Here is an 18,614-nt window from a genome sequence, read left to right on the forward strand (position 1 = left end):
AAATAAATTAGGCAAGTAGAAGAAAACTTTAAAAACAGCTTGTCCTTCCTATCCTTAGAAAAATAAGACAGTATAGCTACCAAATGAGAAGAGACTGCTACAAGGAAGATTGAGAGAATCAAAAGAGCTGTTAGAAATTAAAAATACAAAAAAAAAAAAATTAAAAATACAATATCATATAAAGAGTGAAAGTATGCCAACAAAACATCAGAATTTCAAAATAAGCTAACAAGATTGAAAAGTTACACAAACATGAATGAGGCACATACATGAAAAACTAGCAAAGCTTATAAATGAGGTGACAGAACTCCATGAAAAATTAGAAAGAAAACAGCACTTTGGAAATGAAGACTAAACTATATGTTGAGCATCTCAAATCTGAAAACCTGAAACTAAAAATCTCTAAAATCTGCAACTTTTTCAGTACAAACGTAATGCTCAAAGGAAATGCTCACTGGAGTACTTTGGATTTCAGATCTGGGATGCTCAATCAGCAATATTCCAAAATTGAAAAAAATCAGAAGTTCAAAACATTTTGGTCTCAAGTATGTCACATAAGGCACATTCAACCTGTAATAGAAACACAGAGTAGATAAACACAGTAGATAACATCACAGGAACAATGGGAAGAAAAAAATACCAAAAAGAAGACACTTAAAGAATTCAAGAGAAAGTAACAAATGTTGAAGGCAGATAGGCAAGGTGCCACATAAGGGTAATAGTAGTCCCTAATAGAAAAGCAAGTGAGACAATAAAAATTAATACAATATTCAAACCAAGTGCAACAGTAAAAATTAATATTTATAATATTCAATTACTAAATGCTATAATTGCTAAATAAAGAGACATGAAACTACACACTACAAGAACATAGTGCACTCTTGAGAATACTGACCCAGACAGTGGACACCAGACATACTCTAGGAAAATATTTAGACTATAAGCAAACCTTTGGGATCTAGGCAAAAAGAACAAGAAGCTTACAAGGGAAGAAAATTAGGTCTTATTAGCGTTTTTCACCGCAATGTTTAATACCAGAACAAAATAGGATAACATATTTAAGATATTCAAATAAAGAAAATACAAGCCAAGGACTATACATCTAGCAAAATTGACTTTCAAGGCCAAAGAGCATAGATAAACAATTATGAACATATGGGAATCCACCATTGTTCTTGTGACCCCACCCTGAGAAATCTACTGAAGACTGAGTTTCAGACAATCAGAATGAAGAAGAAGCATCAGGACGCATGGGCCGGTGGTGAGCATTAAATATAGTTAATTGTAGAAGACAGACTAAATGAACGTTAAAAGGAAGGGAGGATAGTATGTAATGAATATATACTTTGACAACACAGATATGGTAAAAGTGTAAAAAAAAAAAAAAAGTGGGGGAAAATATACATGCTCTGTTCTCCAAAGGGTCCTAGAAACAGTGACCAATTTAGTAGCAATGAGCATTGCTAACAACCAGAATGGGACCTTAAAATTCCACTTTTCACTGAAGAAATCAGAGTGTCTTGGAGAAATGGGTAATTCAGGGCAGAGAATGTACAAGAGTCTTAAACATCCTGCTATCACAGATGGCAAGGAAACAATAAAAGACTATGAGGGTCACAATAAAAGGACCCAGGTGACAAAACGGACTAATTAGTCCGTTTTCATGCTGCTGATAGAGACATACCTGAGACTGGGAAGAAAAATAGGTTTAATTGGACTTACAGTTCCACATGGCTGGGAAGGCCTCAGAATCATGGTGGGAGGTGAAAGGTACTTTTTACATGGCGGCGGCAACAGAAAATCAGGAAGAAGCAAAAGCGGAAGCCCCTGATGAACCCATCAGATATTGCGAGACTTCTTCACTATTAGAAGAATGGCATGGGAAAAACAGGTCCCTACCACAACATGTGGGAATTCTGGTAGATACAATTCAGGTTGAGATTTGGGTGAGGACACAGCCAAACTGTATCACTCTGGCCCTGGCCCCTCCAAATCTTATGTCTTCACATTTCAAAACCAATCACTTCTCAACAGTCCCCTAAAGTCTTAACTCATTTCAGCATTAACCCAAAAGTCCACAGTCCAAAATCTCATCTGAGATAAGGCTAGTCCCCTCTGCCTATGAGTCTGTAAAATTAAAAGCAAACTAGTTACTTCCTAGATGAAATGGGGGTACATGTATTGGGTAAATACAGCCATTTCAAATGGGAGAAACTGGCCAAAACAAGGGGGTTACAGGCCCCATGCAAGTTCAAAAACCAGCAGGACAGTCAAATTTTAAAGCTCCAAAATGATCTCCTTTGACTCCAGGTCTCACATCCAGGTCACGCTGATGCAAGATGTGGGTTCCCACGGTCTTGGGCAGCTCTGCCCCTGTGGCTTTGCAGGGTACAGCCCCACACCCAGCTGCTTTCACCGGGTAGTATTGACTGTCTGCGGCCTTTCCAGGTGCACCGTGCAAGCTGTGGTAGATATACCATGCGGGGTCTGGAGGATGGTGGCCCTCTTCTCATATCTCTGCTAGGCAGTGCCCCAGTAGGGACTCTGTGTGGGGGCTCCAACCCCACATTTCCCTTCTCTACTCTCCTAGCAGAAGTTCTCCATGAGGACCCTACTCTTGCAGTGAACTTTCGCCTGGGCATCCAGGCATTTCCATACATCTTCTGAAATCTATGTGGAGGTTCCCAAACCTCAAATTCTTGACTTCTGTGCACCTGCAGGCTCAACACCACGTGGAAGCTGCTAAGGCTCAGGGCTTCCACCCTCTGTCCCTCTGTTTTCTTTTTTTTTTTGAGACAGAATTTCGTTCTTGTTGCCCAGGCTGGAATGCAATGGCATCGTCTTGATTTACTGCAACCTCTGCCTCCCAGGTTCAAGCAATTCTCTTGCCTCAGCCTCCTATCTGGAATTATAGGCACGCGCCACCAAGCCTGCCTAATTTTTGTATTTTTAGTAGAGATGGAGTTTTGCTATGTTGGCCAGGCTGGTCTTGAACTCCTGACCTCAAGTGCTCCGCCCACCTCAGCCTCCTAAAGCGTTGGGATTACAAGCGTGAGCCACTACACCTGGCCTGGGGCTTCCACCCTCTGATGCCATAGCTCAAGCTCTATACTGGCCCCTTTCAGCCACAGCTGGAAAGGCTGAGACACAGGGCACCAAGTCTCTAGGCTGAACACAGCACAGGGAATCTGGGCCCAGCCCATGAAACCACTTTTTCCTCTTGGGCCTCTGGGCCTGTGACAGGAGGGGCTGCCGTGAAGGCCTCTGACATTCCCTGGCGACCTTTTCCCCATGGTCTTAGGGATTAACATTAGGCTCCTTGCTACTTATTCTGCATCCAGCTTGAATTTCTCCTCAGAAAATGGGTTTTTCTTTTCTACTGCAACGTCAGGCTGCAAATTATCTGAACTTTTATGCTCTGTTTCTCTTTTAAAACAGAATGCTGGGCCAGGTGCAGTGGCTCATGCCTATAATCCCAGCACCTTGGGAGGCCGAGGCGGGTGGATCATCTAAGGTCAGGAGTTCAAAACTTGCCTGGTCAACATGGTGAAACCCCATCTATACTAAAAATATGAAAATTAGCCAGGTGCGGTGGTGGGCCCCTATAATCCCAGCTTCTAGGGAGGCTGAGGCAGGAGAATCACTTGAACCCAAGAGGCTGAGATTGCAGTGAGCCCAGATCATGCCATTGCACTCCAGCCTGCGCGACAGAGCAAGACTCCAACTCAAACAACAAAAACAACAAAAAAAAACCAGAATGTTTTTAACGACACCCAAGTCACCTTTTGAATGCTTTGCTACTTAGAAATTTCTTCCATCAGATACCCTAAATCATCTCTTAAGTTCAAAGTTCCACAAATCTCTAGGGCAGGGGTAAAATGCCCCCAATCTCTTTGCTAAAACATAAGAAGAGTTACCTTTCCTCCAGTTCCCAACAAGTTTCTCATCTCCATCTAAGACCATCTCAGCCTGGATGTTATCGTTCATATCACTACAGCATTTTCGCAAAGCCATTCAGCAAGTCTGTAGGAGGTTTTAAACTTTCCCACATTTTCCCGTCTCCTTCTGAGCCCTCCAAACTGTTCCAACAACTGCCTGTTACACAGTTCCAAAGTTGCTTCCACATTTTTGGGTATCTTTTCAGCAACACCCCACTCTACTTGTACCAATTTACTGTATCAGTCCGTCTTCATGCTGCTGATAAAGACATGCCTGAGACTGGGAAGAAAAATAGGTTTAATGTGGACTTACTGTTCCACATGGCTGGGAAGGCCTCAGAATCAAGGTGGGAGGCAAAAGGTACTTCTTACATGGCGGTGGCAAGAGAAAATGAGGAAGCAAAAGCAGAAGCCCCTGATAAACCCATCAGATCTCGTGAGACTTATTCACTATCATGAGAATAGCACAAGAAAAACCAGTCCCCAATGATTCCATTATCTCCCCTGGCAATCTTCCAAAACAGGAGGGGAATTCTGGGAGACACAATTCAAATTGAGATTTGGGTGGGGACACAGGCAAACCATATCAACACCTGACGAGGCTTTCAGTGTTCAAAGATGGGACAATTCCAACTGAAACAACCACCACCACCACTTAATGAGCTTAAACCATGCAATATTTCAGAGGGAGATGTGATCAGATTGGAGCTTTTGAGGTGCTGGGAATGCTCTTTTCCTTGATGTGGGAGGTGGCTTTAAGAGTGGTTGCTTTATAATAATTCATTAAGCAATATATCAGTTTTGTGTGTTTCAATATCTGTTGGATCCTTTTGCTGTTGTTATTTTAAACAAGGTCTTGCTCTGTCACCCAGGCTGGAGTGCAGTGGCATAATCATAGCTCAGTGAAGCCTCAACCTCCTGACCTCAAGTGATCCTCCTGCCTCAGCCTCCAAAGTAGCTGGGACTACAGGTGCGTGCCACCCCGCCCGGCTCAGTTTATTTTTTGTAGTGATGGGATTTTGCCATATTGCCCATGCTGGTCTCAAACTCCGGGACTCAAGTGATCTGCCCACCTTGGCCTCCCAAAGTGCTGGGATTACAGGCATGACCAATATCTGTGTTTTATATTGTAATAAAAAGGTTAATTTAAAAATCAGAAAATTTAATGTCAAAAATGAAATATTACAGCAGAAATGAAAAACTGATAGAAAGCTTGGGAAATAAAGTTATGGACATTTTGCAGAAGAATAAACGAAAAGAAAAACAAAGAGATGGAAAAGAGGAGAGAAAAATATTTGAATGATAATCTAGGAGGCTCAGCATCTAATAGCAAGAGTTGCAGAAAGACAGAACACAGAAAGCAGGAGTAGAAAACTTTTTTTAAAACAAGAATAATAATTCTTAATTTTCTAAATTGATAGCAAACCTTTTCTGTAAGTTGCTGCAGATATTTTAAGCTTTGCAGACCACATACAGTCTTCACCATAACTATTCGACTTAGCTGTGTCATAACATACACAATATGTAAACAAGCGTGGCTCTGTTCTGATAAAGCTTTATTTGTAAAAACAGTGGTGGACCAGATCTGGCCCATAAAACAGAGTGCTAGCCTTAGTTGCCACTCCTGTTCTACATTGAAAGGGCCCATTAAGTAGTCAGCACATGAATGAAACTGCTTTAGTAAGACCTATCGTCATAAAATCAAGGAATAAAGACTAGATTCTAAAAGCTACCATATGGGAATAACGAGGTGCCAACTAAAGATCTAGGTTCAAAATAGCGTTGGCCTTTTCAATAGCATTCCTGGAAGCTAGAAGAAAATAGAATAATGCTTGAAAAATTATAAGAGAAAACTATATCTTTTTTTTTTTAACCAGAAGCAGCTAGTCTTTCAGGATCAGAGAAAATTATATCTAACTGAGATTTCTATCAAAGTTTGAGGATTATTTCTATCAAATAGTTTTAGATGTGCAGATCTCAGAAAATTTACTTCCCACACACACTTTGTCAGGGAATTACTGGACAATGTGGCCTGAAAAATGAAGAAATAAACAAGAAAAAGGAAGATCCAGAAAACAGAGCTGACAGAAGAAAGTAGCAAAAAAATCTTTGGGAGAATGGTGAGGAAAATCCTCAGCTGAAAGCCACAGCACTGGGCCCAAGACAGCTGACATCAGAGAAGGCTTGGGAGAGGGCTTTTCAAGGAGACAAAAGTTGTCAGAATACCTACTGAGACTGAACATGATATTTACACCATCCTAAAATATGCCACTTCAGCATAGAGGTTATTTTGAGGTAAAGGCACCTGAAAAACAGCAGGTGCAGGAAGAGGGAAACAGTATAGAGACCATAGGTACATAAGACAACTAGACAAATAAGAAAACAAAGTAAATTATTAACTCAAGGGAAAACAAAAAGTTGTGCAAGATAGAAAAAATAATCCTAATAATCTTATATGGCCAATGAATTGCATTTATACAGCCTTAATAATGGAAACACTGAATTCAGATTTAACCAGAGTAGCACATAGATCAAATCGTTCCTATGCTTTTTACTTGTTTCTTGAGCAACAAAATATCAATGATCCATTTTCATTACCTTCTACATAAACAGATACATGAAGATTCTATGTAAACAGATATATGAAGTACACATAATGAACTGCTTTAGGTTTTGCAATATTTATTCTACACGTATTTACTTAGCACTGACTATGACCACAGCACTTAAAGTCACATTAGGGGAATAACACGCACAATACAGCGCTTCTGCTCACACTGTGCTTAAGTCTAAGAAAAATTTAACAGTACGAGGAAACAAAAAGGATGCCAGAAGCCTCGCGTCACCCTTGCCTACACAGGCTCGCCTTCCCTTCCGGAAGGGCCTAAACAATACACTGCAAATGCAGATCTCAAGATCATATGCACACCTCCTCTCTTGCATCCCCCAACTTTAATGGTTCACCAATACGTTCAGGATAAAATCCAAGGCTCTCAGCCTGACTTCCTAAGGCCCTTCTTTATCTGGGTGCTGCTTTTGCCTGTATTGTCTATACTGGGCTTTTCTAGTGCAAGGCCCGGCCTGCCTGCACCCCACCCACTTAACTCCCTCTGCCTTCTTCTACATTTCAAGTGGACAACACTTACTTGCTCTTGCTTAAAACCGAGACCACGTGTCACTTTCTCTCAGATCTTGTGCCCCCGGTCTAGGCCAGGTGCACACTCACGTGCTCTTCACGAAGGCTGGCTGGCCCTGAGTCTGGGAGTGCGGGGAAATGGCACAGAAGTCCCCTTTGGACTGAGGCCCCTGCAGGGCTGCTGCTTCTGCATCTCTTTCCTCCACATCCCTGTAACTCACAATAGCCTGCTTTCGGGAAGAAGAACGTTCTCTGAGAGGCACTTGGAAATCATGGAAAAAAGAGAATTTACAACAAGACAAGCATACTGGTGTTAGCTCTTCACCTCTAAGCCTCAGTTTCCTCACCTATAAAATGGAGAGAATATCACTCTCCTTTGAGTTTCTCTGCAATGGGAAAATGATATATAATGCATATGAAGTGTTTGGTGCAGAAGAGATGCTTAATCAAGGTTTGTCTCCAGCCCTGCTCTAACACAGCCCCAGGAGCATACACATTTCCCAACAATTCTGCAGTGGACTCCAACCCTGGGTGACTGACTCTGATGAGCAGCCATGATTCTGAATTTGAAAGGCCTCAAAGGAAACCCCAAGGTTCCACCCTGCTTTGGCTCCTCCTTTAAATTCTCAGGGTCAGACAGCCCCAGGGCTTGAACCTCCTGGGGCCCGCCCTGCACAGAAAATGAAGACCTCTGGCTTTGGGCCGGGCAGGAGCAAAAGAGTTTCTTGACTTAACAATGCCAGCGCTGTTAGGCTTTCACGGGAGTGGCTAGAGGGCAGGGACTGTGATGAAGAATGATGAATAACACTTGCAACCCCAACCACATCTCTCCACTCAGCTGGACTTCTCTCCCATTGTCCCCAGCTTTGCCAGGGCCCCGCAACAGTCACCCCTCTTAAAGTCTGACTGGAAAGTCACACACAAGGCCAGAGCTACACCTGCTTTCTTTTCTGTGATTTTCCGTACCCATTACTTGACAACCATTACTGCCATTACCCAGAACCCCACACCATGTGGGCTTCCCTTCCTGCTAGCTCTGTATTCTCCTGATGGCCCTTCCCAGCACAGCCTCCCCTTTCCATCTAGAACAAGTCCTGTGAAAATTCAGCAGATTAAGATCTGGAACAGCCTTGCTGTAAAAGAGACTTTGGTCACTAATGTTTTCACTGTGTGCTGGAGATGAAACAGTCCTATATTCAGCCTATCAAGTACCAGTCGCGTTCCGACTGAGCCCTTAGAAGCAAAGTGGGAAGCATGAAGATGCAAAGTATCTGCTACTTTTGTCCTCAACAGCCCAGAATTTATTTCTAATGGAATTACTGGGATGTTTCAAGTAGGGACACACTTATGCAAAACAAAAGGCTCCTGAAAGATGCAGGTACATTTCAGCTTAAATCTTTCCCATCTTTCCCTTTAAAGTAAATGGCATAGAAATAATAAACTTACATTCTACAATAACTGAAGAAAGCAGGTGCTTATACAGAAATTTTCACTAAAAATGATTTTTGCTAATTAGATCACTAGAAGACTGTAGTTAGAAGGAAAACAGTCTTGTTAAATATGCCTTTCACTTTGTGGTTTACTAATACCCATTGAAAAGAGTAACATGTATCTTCTTCTCCCATTATATCATATGATTCACACAGAAACATCTATTTCATTTTTGTCTCTTCATCACTGAGTACGGTGCCCAATATGAACGACACTCAAAAGAAAACAAGTTCAGCTGCTATCCCAGGAAAGAAAAGAAAGAGCAATGCAATTCTAAACCCAGCCGGTCTGAACCGCACCACATTTGGGTAGAGGTGAGCCCTGTAACTGTGAAAGGTGGTGAAAAAATGAGGGAGGAGCTCAGGGGTGATCCGGAAAAGGAAAGCCAAGCCGCCCCGACTGCCTCTAGTCCAGTCCGACCTTCCCAGTTCAGAGTTTTGTGGCAGGCGCTTCTGAAGTGGCTCCAAGTGACCCCCACCTCGAGAATTCACCCCTGGTGGAATCCTCCCCCCTTGAACATGAGCTGGATCAAGTGGCTTGCTTCTAGTAAAGAGAATATGACAAAGGTGATGATGGGCTGTCACTTCAGCAATTAGGTTACAGAAGACTAGGACTTCTATCTTGCTCATTCTCTCTCTTGCCGGCTTAGAATGGTCTCTTTTTCCTCATTCGAACCCTACTCAGTCTACCCAGCCCAGCCTAAGTCTTGCCATTTAGCACCTAATTTTTGCTTGACAAACTCCTTGGGTAAAAACTTACCATTATACCAGGCATTTGGTAGTTAGTCAACAAGTAAGTCTGCAGTTCTCTGAATTCCATATTTATGCCTGCAAAGTTTTTTTTGCTGAAATCCTCTTTTATTCATTCTAGATATTTACTTACTTTGTTGTGCTTTCTCTATCTCCTAACACATCTTGTCTAACTTAGCTTTCCCAGAAACTCTCCTTATGCTTACTTGAGGTCCTAATTACAGAGAGGCATTTACAGGGCCATTTAAAGCCATTAGGATTATTGGCTGATTTTGGATAAGAAGGATAAGGAAACCCAGAGGGAACTAGTTCTGCTTTTTCTGGCTTTTTAATTTATCGAAGTCAAGTTCTCAGAGTCTAAATGTTTCATAAATACTTTCTAAAGGATATCATTGTTTTGCTTGTTCTTACCACACTTGAGTGCCTAATGAGCTTCTTTCCCAGTGGTCTGATATGATGCCAAAGCTCTGTGGCCTCATCTTCCATCCTGCCAGCACAAGCAGCACACTTTTGTGTTTTTATTAAATATTAAGACTTTTAAGTCCAGAAGGACCACTTGGAAAGTGGTAAGTAAAAAACTGGCTGGGCACTAAGTGTTTGCTGAATGAATGAATGAATGAACAAAATTAATGTAAGAACAGAATACAAAGAAGACAGAAATCAGAAAAGTTCCTCGCCCAACTCTCATTACACAGAGTGTTTAACATGCCCGTAAGGGCTGGGGTAGACTGGGTATGTTGGCAGAATAAGAACCCATATGGAGTTTGTGAAGCCTCAAAATGAAGTATGTTTCAATATTAACCAGAAACTAGGTTATCATCCTGGATGTTTATTTTACATCAAATGATTGCTAAAAACACAGCAACTGCGTAGGCTACCAAAGCATGACAGGAACAACTCTTGAGAGCAACTCAACTATCTTTGCTCTAACCCTACGCTCACGGAAAAATCTCTTATCCGTAATTTGGACTTCTTTACCAGCACAGAGTGTCCTAGGTAAAGGAGCCACTCTAGTTCTGGAGCCAGTCAGGGGTCTTAAAGAATTTAATCGGGATTTTTGTTTGTCACTCAACATCCTGGGAGTCTGGTCAGCATGAATCAGTCCCTCAGAGGCTAATCAACTCCAAGTGAAATGAAACCGTGAAGTGTCTTGAATCGCAAAGCCCAACATGCTGTGATCACTCCGTCAAAGCACTGCTGCTCTCTGAGGGCCTGCCTTAAGGATCCTACCCCTGGACATCTTTTAGAACTCGAACACAAGTGGACTTGGAATTTAATTCTTATTTTACAGAAAAGGAGATTGAGTCTGAGAGTCTGAGTGACAGTGATAACTAACTACAGGTAACAGCGAAATTGGAAAACAGTTTTCCTTCTGTCTACTTGACTCTCTTGCTTTCATCAGAAAGGCAGTGTATGAAGGTAAATTAGGCTGTGGAAGACAGATGTGTTTGGGTTAACAAAACCAGATTATGTAATCCACGTATCTTATTAAAGGAGACAAGCACACTGGCATTTACTGAGCACCTACTGTGTGATCGGCACCATTTTAAGAACTTTATCATATTACTCATTTAGTTCTCACAACAACCCTATTAAGTCGTGAATATGATTCCAATTTTATAAAGGAGGAAACAGAGCCTAGAAGAAATAAGTTGCCACAGCTACCAAGAAACAGATCTGAAATTCGAATACAAGTCTATTTGACCTTCAAGCATACACTTCCATCTTTTCTTCCTATCACAGAGTTAGAGTTGGTAAATTGCTGTATGCATACCCAAGGAATGTCACAGCAGAGGAACTTCAACTTTAACATGCATGGTTTTAAGTCTTTTTTTTTTTTTTTTTTTTGATACATAGTTTCACTCCTGTTGCCCAGGCAGAAGTGCAATGGCAAGATCTTGGCTCACTGCAATTTCTGCCTCCTGGGTTCAAGAGACCCTCCTGCCTCCTCAGCTTCCCCAGTAGCTGGAATTACAAGTGTGACTAATTTTGTGTTTTTAGTAGAGATGGGATTTCACCATGTTGGTCAGGTTGGTCTCGAACTCCTGACCTCCGATGATCCACCCACCTTAGCCCTACAAAGTGCTGAGATTACAGGCATGAGCCACTCACCCAGCTGCTTTTCTTTTAAGTGTTATATAAGGTATGAACCCACATTTTAAGTTGTAAGTATTAAAAATTGCCATAAAAATTCAGCCAAAAATATATTAATGCTTAATTGCTTAATGCTTGCATGAGGTTGATGACAGGATCTTGTAATGATTTAGCCTTATTGCAACTGTAGAGTTCTAATCTCATTAAAAATGCTAGCTTTATTTAAAAAAATACTAGAGGTGAGGTTACTTTCCTAAGTGGAATACCTTACTTTACATTTCCCTGTTAAAACCTAAACTTAAGTGAGTATGGGAAAGTCAGAGACCCAAAATTATACTGTGAGGGATTCTCCTTTCCCTTCCCTTCAAAATCCATCTCTTTGTCAAGAGTAAACTGCAATGTCAAAGTTAGGAAGAAGGATGGATAACTTCTGTGACATAAATCTCAAGGAACACTGTCAACTGAGGCAGGAAGTTATACAGTTGCCAAAAAGCAGGAGTCATAGTTTTTTTGGTACATGTACTAATAATAAATCAGATGCTAATTCAAACTAACTTCAAATGATTTATGAGAATTTGTCAGATTATTCTGACAAAGTTTGAAAATTTTTAATTTACTACACTCTTTAGTTGATAGTTTTATTAGTAACGTAAGCTACTGAGATGTATTAATTCTAGGTACTTGACAAGATCTACTTTGATGCTGCCTATATACAATATAAGTCAAAAATTGGGGGCTCAAGTCTCAAATCAAGTACCTCTCGAAGAGGTACTTTGCTCAGATCATACAAGATTTTATTCTAATGTAGGAGAGCCAACATTTCTAACAAGATTTTTAAAAAGTCATATTTAAAACATCTAGACTTTGAGCTTCTCTTAAAAAAATTAAAATAAAAAAAGAAGGCTTGGCAGCTGTGGGCTCATATTCCCATATGGCCACGATCTGCTGGAGTTGCAAGTCAGCTGCCCCTACAGAGGCACACACAGGGGGTGCAGTTGCCGGTCCACATTTTCCCCTAGCCCACCTCACTCCTGTGCGTACCTTCCTCAGCTCTGTAGGCATGTGGAACTGTGATCCCTATTTTGGAGGGCCTGGACCAGTAAAGTGAAAGAATGAAGGAAAAAAAAAAAAAAAAAAGAACAAAAACATACAGAGAAGATACAGCCTGTATAATGGGAAATATTTCCATGAATAGATAGGAAAAAACAGTGTTTGTCAATGTAGTATGCCACAGTAGTTTGAGACACTAGATATCAACTAGCTTGTAGTAGAGAGAAATCTAAAGGTGATGTAAATCCCTTAGCACAAACATTGTCCAATGCAGCACTTTTAGAATTTTGGTCCAAGATTAAATTCTAAGATTTCAAAAGAACTCTTTTGCCTGATGTCAATTAAGGAATAAGTAGCTCTTCAGGCGGAGCACGGTGGCTCACGCCTATAATCCCAGCACTTTGGGAGGCTGAGGTGGGCGGATCACCTGAGGTCAGGAGTTTGAGACCAACCTGACCAAGATGGTGAAACCCAAAAAATACAAAAAATAGCCGGGTGTGGTGGCGTGCATCTGTAATCCCAGCTACTTGGCAGGCTGAGGTGGGAGAATCGCTTGAATCCCGGAGGTGGTGGTTGCAGTGAGCAGGCATCGTGCCACTGCACTCCAGCCTCGGGATAGAGTGAGACCCTGTCTCAATAAAAATGAAAATATAAGTAAATAGCACTTCACATTCTTCTACTACTTCTAATATTTATGCTGAGTTTATCTAGGAGAAGAAGAAGACACAGCTATGGAGTGCCTCTTTCAGACCTCAGTATGTTTTCTAATAGTTAGACTCTTCCCTTTCTCTTCCAATAACTGTGGCTCATCTCATGCTCAAAAATCAAAACACAATCCTTGGCCAGGGTGAGAATGAAGGATGTCCTTCTCTAGTAGTGCACGTTACTCCTCTCCTTGCTACTCTACCAAGTTAGTCGCAATAGTTTCTGATTTTTGCCTACCAGGTAGGCAAAACTAGCAGCTTCTTTTAAAAGGGGTATTTCCATTCTATTATAAAGATACATGAAAGTGTATGTTCACTGCAGCCCTATTCACAATAGCAAAGACATGGAATCAAACAAAATGCCCACTGATGATAGACTGGATAAAAAAATGTGGTACCTATACACCATGGAACACCATGCAGCCATAAAAAGGAATGAGATCACGTCTGTTGTAGGGACATAGTTGGAGCTGAAGACATTATGCTCAGCAAACTAAGAGAGGAACAGAAAACCAAATATCACATGTTCTCACTTTTAAGTGGGAGCTGAACAATGAGAACACATGGACACAGGAAGGGGAACAACACACACTGGGGCCTCTCAGGGAGTGTGTGTGGGTGGGAAGGGAGAGCATTAGGATAAACCGCTAATGCATATGGGGTTTAATACCTAGGTGATGGGTTGACAGGTGCAGCAAACCACCACGGTACACATTTACCTATATAACAAACCTGCATGTCCTGTATATGTATCTCAGAACTTAATTTTTTTTTTAAAGAGAGATTTCCTCTGTGTCTTTCAGGCCCCTCCCCAGCCTTCTCTTCCTTTAGCTTCATGCACATATCTAATGTAGGTGGCGCTACTTTTGCGTGGCCAAATGGGAGGTAAAGGAAAAACTGCTGATGATTTTGCCCAAGGTCACAAGAGAAAAGGTGAAATAAGGAATTGGAGTTTCCTAAGACTTGGCCCAAGATTTGAGAGTCAGAAAATGCTGACTTTTTTGAGACAGTTTCACTCTGTCCCCCACGCTGGAGTGCAGTGGTGTGATCTCAGCTCACTGGAACCTCTGCTTCCTGGGTTCAAGTGATTCTCCTGCTTCAGCCTCCTCAGTGGCTGGGATTACAGGCACCCACCACCATGCCCACCTAACTTTTTTTGTATTTTGGGTAGAGACAGGGTTTCACCATATTGGCTAGGCTGGTCTTGAACTCCTTACCTCAAGTGATCTGCCCACCTTGGCCTACCAAAGTGCTGGGATACAGGACTGAGCCACCGCGCCCAGCCAACAAATACTGACTTTCGAACACTATTTGTGGTGTGCCAAAATTAGTTGTGGCAAAACGCTCTGAAGGGTTTACATTTAAGAGGAAGAAGGGAAGCCAGAGCACGCACGTTCCATGGGAAAGAAAACAAAGGCCTGAGGTTTCTAAGAGGGAGATGCAGGGAGCCAGTGTCCTATGCCATCCAGTGGGCACACAGGACATGAAAAGAAGGGAGGCATCAGAACTGAGGGCGAGAGAAAAGGGGGCTGGGAACAAGAATGCAGTACTGCACCAGGGCAGTCAGATCAAGGAGGCCACTTACATATACACCGAAGGAAGACTTAGATATGCTCATGTTCAGAAAATGTTTCCTAATGTGAAGCCATGCCCACACCATACGGCCCCAAACAAGGAAAAAGACTTTCAGAAGATCCTTAAAACACAGGAGCAAATGTGCACAGATAAACCTACTTCCTCGTCCCCTGACACAAGAAGCGGCTCACACGCACATGAGAAGAGGCATGTGTGTGTGCTCAAGAGGTGGTCCAGCAGACAGGTTAGGAGCATGGGCTCTGCAGCCAGGCTAGCCGGCTGTCTAGGTTTGAATCCAGATCCTGCCACTCACTAGCTGTGCAACCTTGGGCAAGTTACTTAATCTCTCTGTGCTGTTTTTCTCTCCTGTAAAAAAGTAGTAACACTGGTTGGGCATGGTGGGTCACACCTGAAATCCCAGCACTTTGGAAGGCTGAGGCAGGTGGATCACAAGGTCAGGAGTTCCAGACCAGCCTGGCCAATATGGTAAAACCCCATCTCTACTAAACATGCAAAAATTAGCTGGGCATTGTGGCGCATGCCTGCAGTCCCAGCTACTCGGGAGACTTAGGCAGAAGAATCGCTTGAACCTGGGAGGCAGAGGTTGCAGTGAGTCAAGATTGTGCCTCTGTACTCCACTCTGGGCAACAAGAGCACAACTGTCTCAAAAAAAGAAAAAAAAAAAAGTAATAACACCATGACCTAATTCATTAAGTTGTTAATAAATAAATTAAAGCAGGGTGAGGTGTCTCATGCCTACAATTCCAGCACTTTGGGAGGCTGAGTTGGGTGGATCACGAGGTCAGGAGTTCGAGACCAGCCTGACCAATATGGTGAAACCCCGTCTCTTTAAAAATAATAAATAAAAAAAATTAAAAAATAAAAAAAGTTTAAAAAAATATGAATAAATAAAAAACACATGAATTAATTAACACATTTAGAATAGTGTCTGGCACACAGCAAGTGTTACACAAGTAAAACAAGTAGCGTGTACAAAGGAATGCAGAGGAGACTCATGCTCAAGCTCTGAAATAGTCACTATAGAAAAAGTATATTCTTCTAGCTACATATTTATATTCTAATAGAAAGAAGATCTCCAAAAACTAAGACATTCTAACACTGAAATAAGCAGATGACTACAAATCACTGATCTACAGAGAAAGAGAAACCAGTGGCAACTGGAAAAAAGTGGACTTGGGGCTGTGTGCAGTGGTTCATGCCTGTCATCCCAGCACTTTGGGAGGCTGAGGTGGGTGGATCATGAGGTCAGGAGTTCAAGACCAGCCTGGCCGAGATGGTGAAACCCTGTCTCTACTAAAAATACAAAAATTAGCTAGGCGTGGTGGCAGGCACCTGTAATCCCAGCTACTTGGGAAGCTGAGGCAGGGAACTGCTTGAATCTGGAAAGAGAGGTTTCAGTGAGCCGAGATAGTGCCACTGTATTCCAGCCTGGGCGACAGAGCAAGATTCCATCTAAAAAAAAAAAAAAAAAAGCGGACTTGGGTAGGAGCATATGGAACATAGACTGCCTAAGAAAAGACTACTTTTTACTACAGACTTGATGCCACCATCAGGTGTGGCTCCTGTGGGGCCTAGAGGTGAAGGCAGAATTGCTAGAGTTAGAGAAAGCCCAGTGTGTTAACATCGACGGGGTAACCTACTGACCATTTGAATAAGAGAGCATGGAAGTGCAATCAAGCTGCTGCTTCTACGGTATTTCTCCTTGGTTCATCTCTTACAGCCTGGTTTCTGGACTGAGCACTCTATGGCAAGTCACCTCTCTGGGATAGTTACTGACTTTCTCATTCCCATAGCCAAGGGCCTATCTCTGTTTTACTTCATACTTCTGCAGCATCTGAGACCAACAACAACTGTATTTTCTGCAGCTTCCCTGTCCCTTGCCTTCCACTCGGCTCTCTTCCTACCTTATTAATTACATACAGCCTCCTTTACAACTCTTACCAGTTCTTTTCAATTCTATGTCAGAGATTCCTTTGAAGTTAGACTTCAGCTTCATGTTCAGGGATACTGCCTCAGTTCAAGGCTTTGTTGTCTCCCCTAGGTTTCAGCAGTCACACTGCTAGTCTTCCTGCCTGTGTCTGAATTCCCATCCACCCTCCACGCTGCTTCCAGAGTTACTTTCGCCAAAACAAATGTGGTCATTTGCCTCCTTATAAATCTTTGCTGGCTGACTCCATACTCAATATAAAACTCAAGCTTCACATATGCGAGTCTTCATTCTCTTGCTCCAACTCATCCCTTTACTTTCACCTCTGACCTCTCTACTCACCCTAATCCACACTGAGGTTCTCACTGCTCCCTAAATACACTATGTCCCATGATGCTGTGCCTGGACTTCTCTTCTCAGCCTCTGCGATCTGGACAAGTCCATTTCTTCTTCCTGAACTGTCATCTCCTAAGGATTGTCCTTCTCAGCCTCCCTAAGCAGAGTTCTTCAGTTTCTGAGTGCCTACAGCACCGCGGGCAAACATCTCTTCTAAGACATGCCATGAAAACTGTAACTGACCTGTTGAGTTATCTGGCTTTCCATTAAACTTTGAGCACCTCAAGGACAGAGCCAATTGTTCTTAAAAACTCCAGTACGCAGCAGAGCACCCTGCACATAGCTGCCTCTTGAAAAGTGTTGGGTGAATCAAACATACCCCTTTTGTGTATTAGGGAAAGATAATCTTTAATATAACCAAATCATCGTTTAAGCATAAAAGAAGAAATCAAATAAGACTGCTTTGCAAAGCACTGGCTCTACAATCTCTGGGAAGAGTGGTCTGCTCCTCACCTCTGAATGTCCTTATTCTTCCACAAGGAGGCAGACTGAGCTTTTGGCACTCTTTCAATGAAATTCACCAGCTCTTCCATGAGAAGCCTGAGTTTAAACAAAAAAAGTGAGGAACACCCATTAAAAAATTTGAGAAACACCATACTCTAACAGTTGGCCAGGAGAAATGACTTGCCCACCTCCCCCTCCCCCATCTCATCTTCATCTTCCTCTCTGCTGCATGTAAACTTGATCATCATTTGATATAAAGTCAAACAAAATCCTTGGTTTCTTATTGCATTTTTATGCTAAAAATTCTGAACTTCAATAAAAAATTTAATTCACCTTTAAAACAAGCCTGGTGCATTTCTTGTCTCTAAACACAGAAATACACAAGCCTATTTTAACTGTCACTCTAAGATCTCTACTTTCACATTACTAAAAATATATAGGGAGAAGTTAAATGACTGTGAAGTACCTAATTTTAGAGACACAGCAGGGTGTAGGCAGGGTTTTTTTTTTTTAAATGACGGTATTAAATGAACATTTTAAATGGGCAAAATAAGTTTTCTTGACATGTGCTTTAGGAATTAGCAAAATTCCACGTGGAAGAATACTCCAAGGACAAATGGAGTAGGCTGCTCAATGCAGAAGGCTGGCTCTCTCTAAGATGAGCTGGAATACCATAGAACTAGGGATGAGGAGTCTAAGAAATGCTGCCATCAGTTGGATCAAGGCACACATGCTCTGGGGATTTACGGGACTGAGAAATATGGGAATTCTTGAGGGCCAGAGGGTGACTACAAAGCTAGAAATGGATTTAACACCTTGAATCCCCATTCATAATCTAATACAGGTGATCCATATTGACTTAAATCCCCTCCAAGTTGACACATACATACTGGTAAGCCATAAATGTATTAGCAATTGAAAGCTAAACAACTTCATTTCATTCTCATTTATTTATTTTGGCCTAATACCATCTCTTCCTTCCATCTTGAAGAAAGAGTGCTAGTTTCAACATCTCAAGACCTGTGATTCAGGCTTACTGGTGTCCTGGATGTAGCTTTTTTTTTTTTTTTTTTTTTTTTTTTTTTTTTT

At 41.9% G+C, this 18,614-nt stretch overlaps 1 protein-coding gene across 3 annotated transcripts in view; it reads right to left on the reverse strand.

The window, feature by feature from the left end:
* The window catches only part of INTS9 (integrator complex subunit 9), a 122,806-nt gene that overhangs the window by 48,930 nt on the left and 55,262 nt on the right, over positions 1-18,614 (reverse strand). For all 3 annotated transcript variants that reach the window (XM_037742685.1, XM_017540494.2, XM_037742684.1), the window contains one exon: positions 17,535-17,621. In XM_037742685.1, coding sequence (XP_037598613.1) covers positions 17,535-17,621 — 87 coding nt within the window. The remainder of the gene's footprint in view (positions 1-17,534; positions 17,622-18,614) is intronic.

Source organism: Cebus imitator, unplaced genomic scaffold (genome assembly GCF_001604975.1).
Source record: "Cebus imitator isolate Cc_AM_T3 unplaced genomic scaffold, Cebus_imitator-1.0 Scaffold125, whole genome shotgun sequence".
Classification (NCBI taxonomy): Eukaryota; Metazoa; Chordata; class Mammalia; order Primates; family Cebidae; genus Cebus; species Cebus imitator.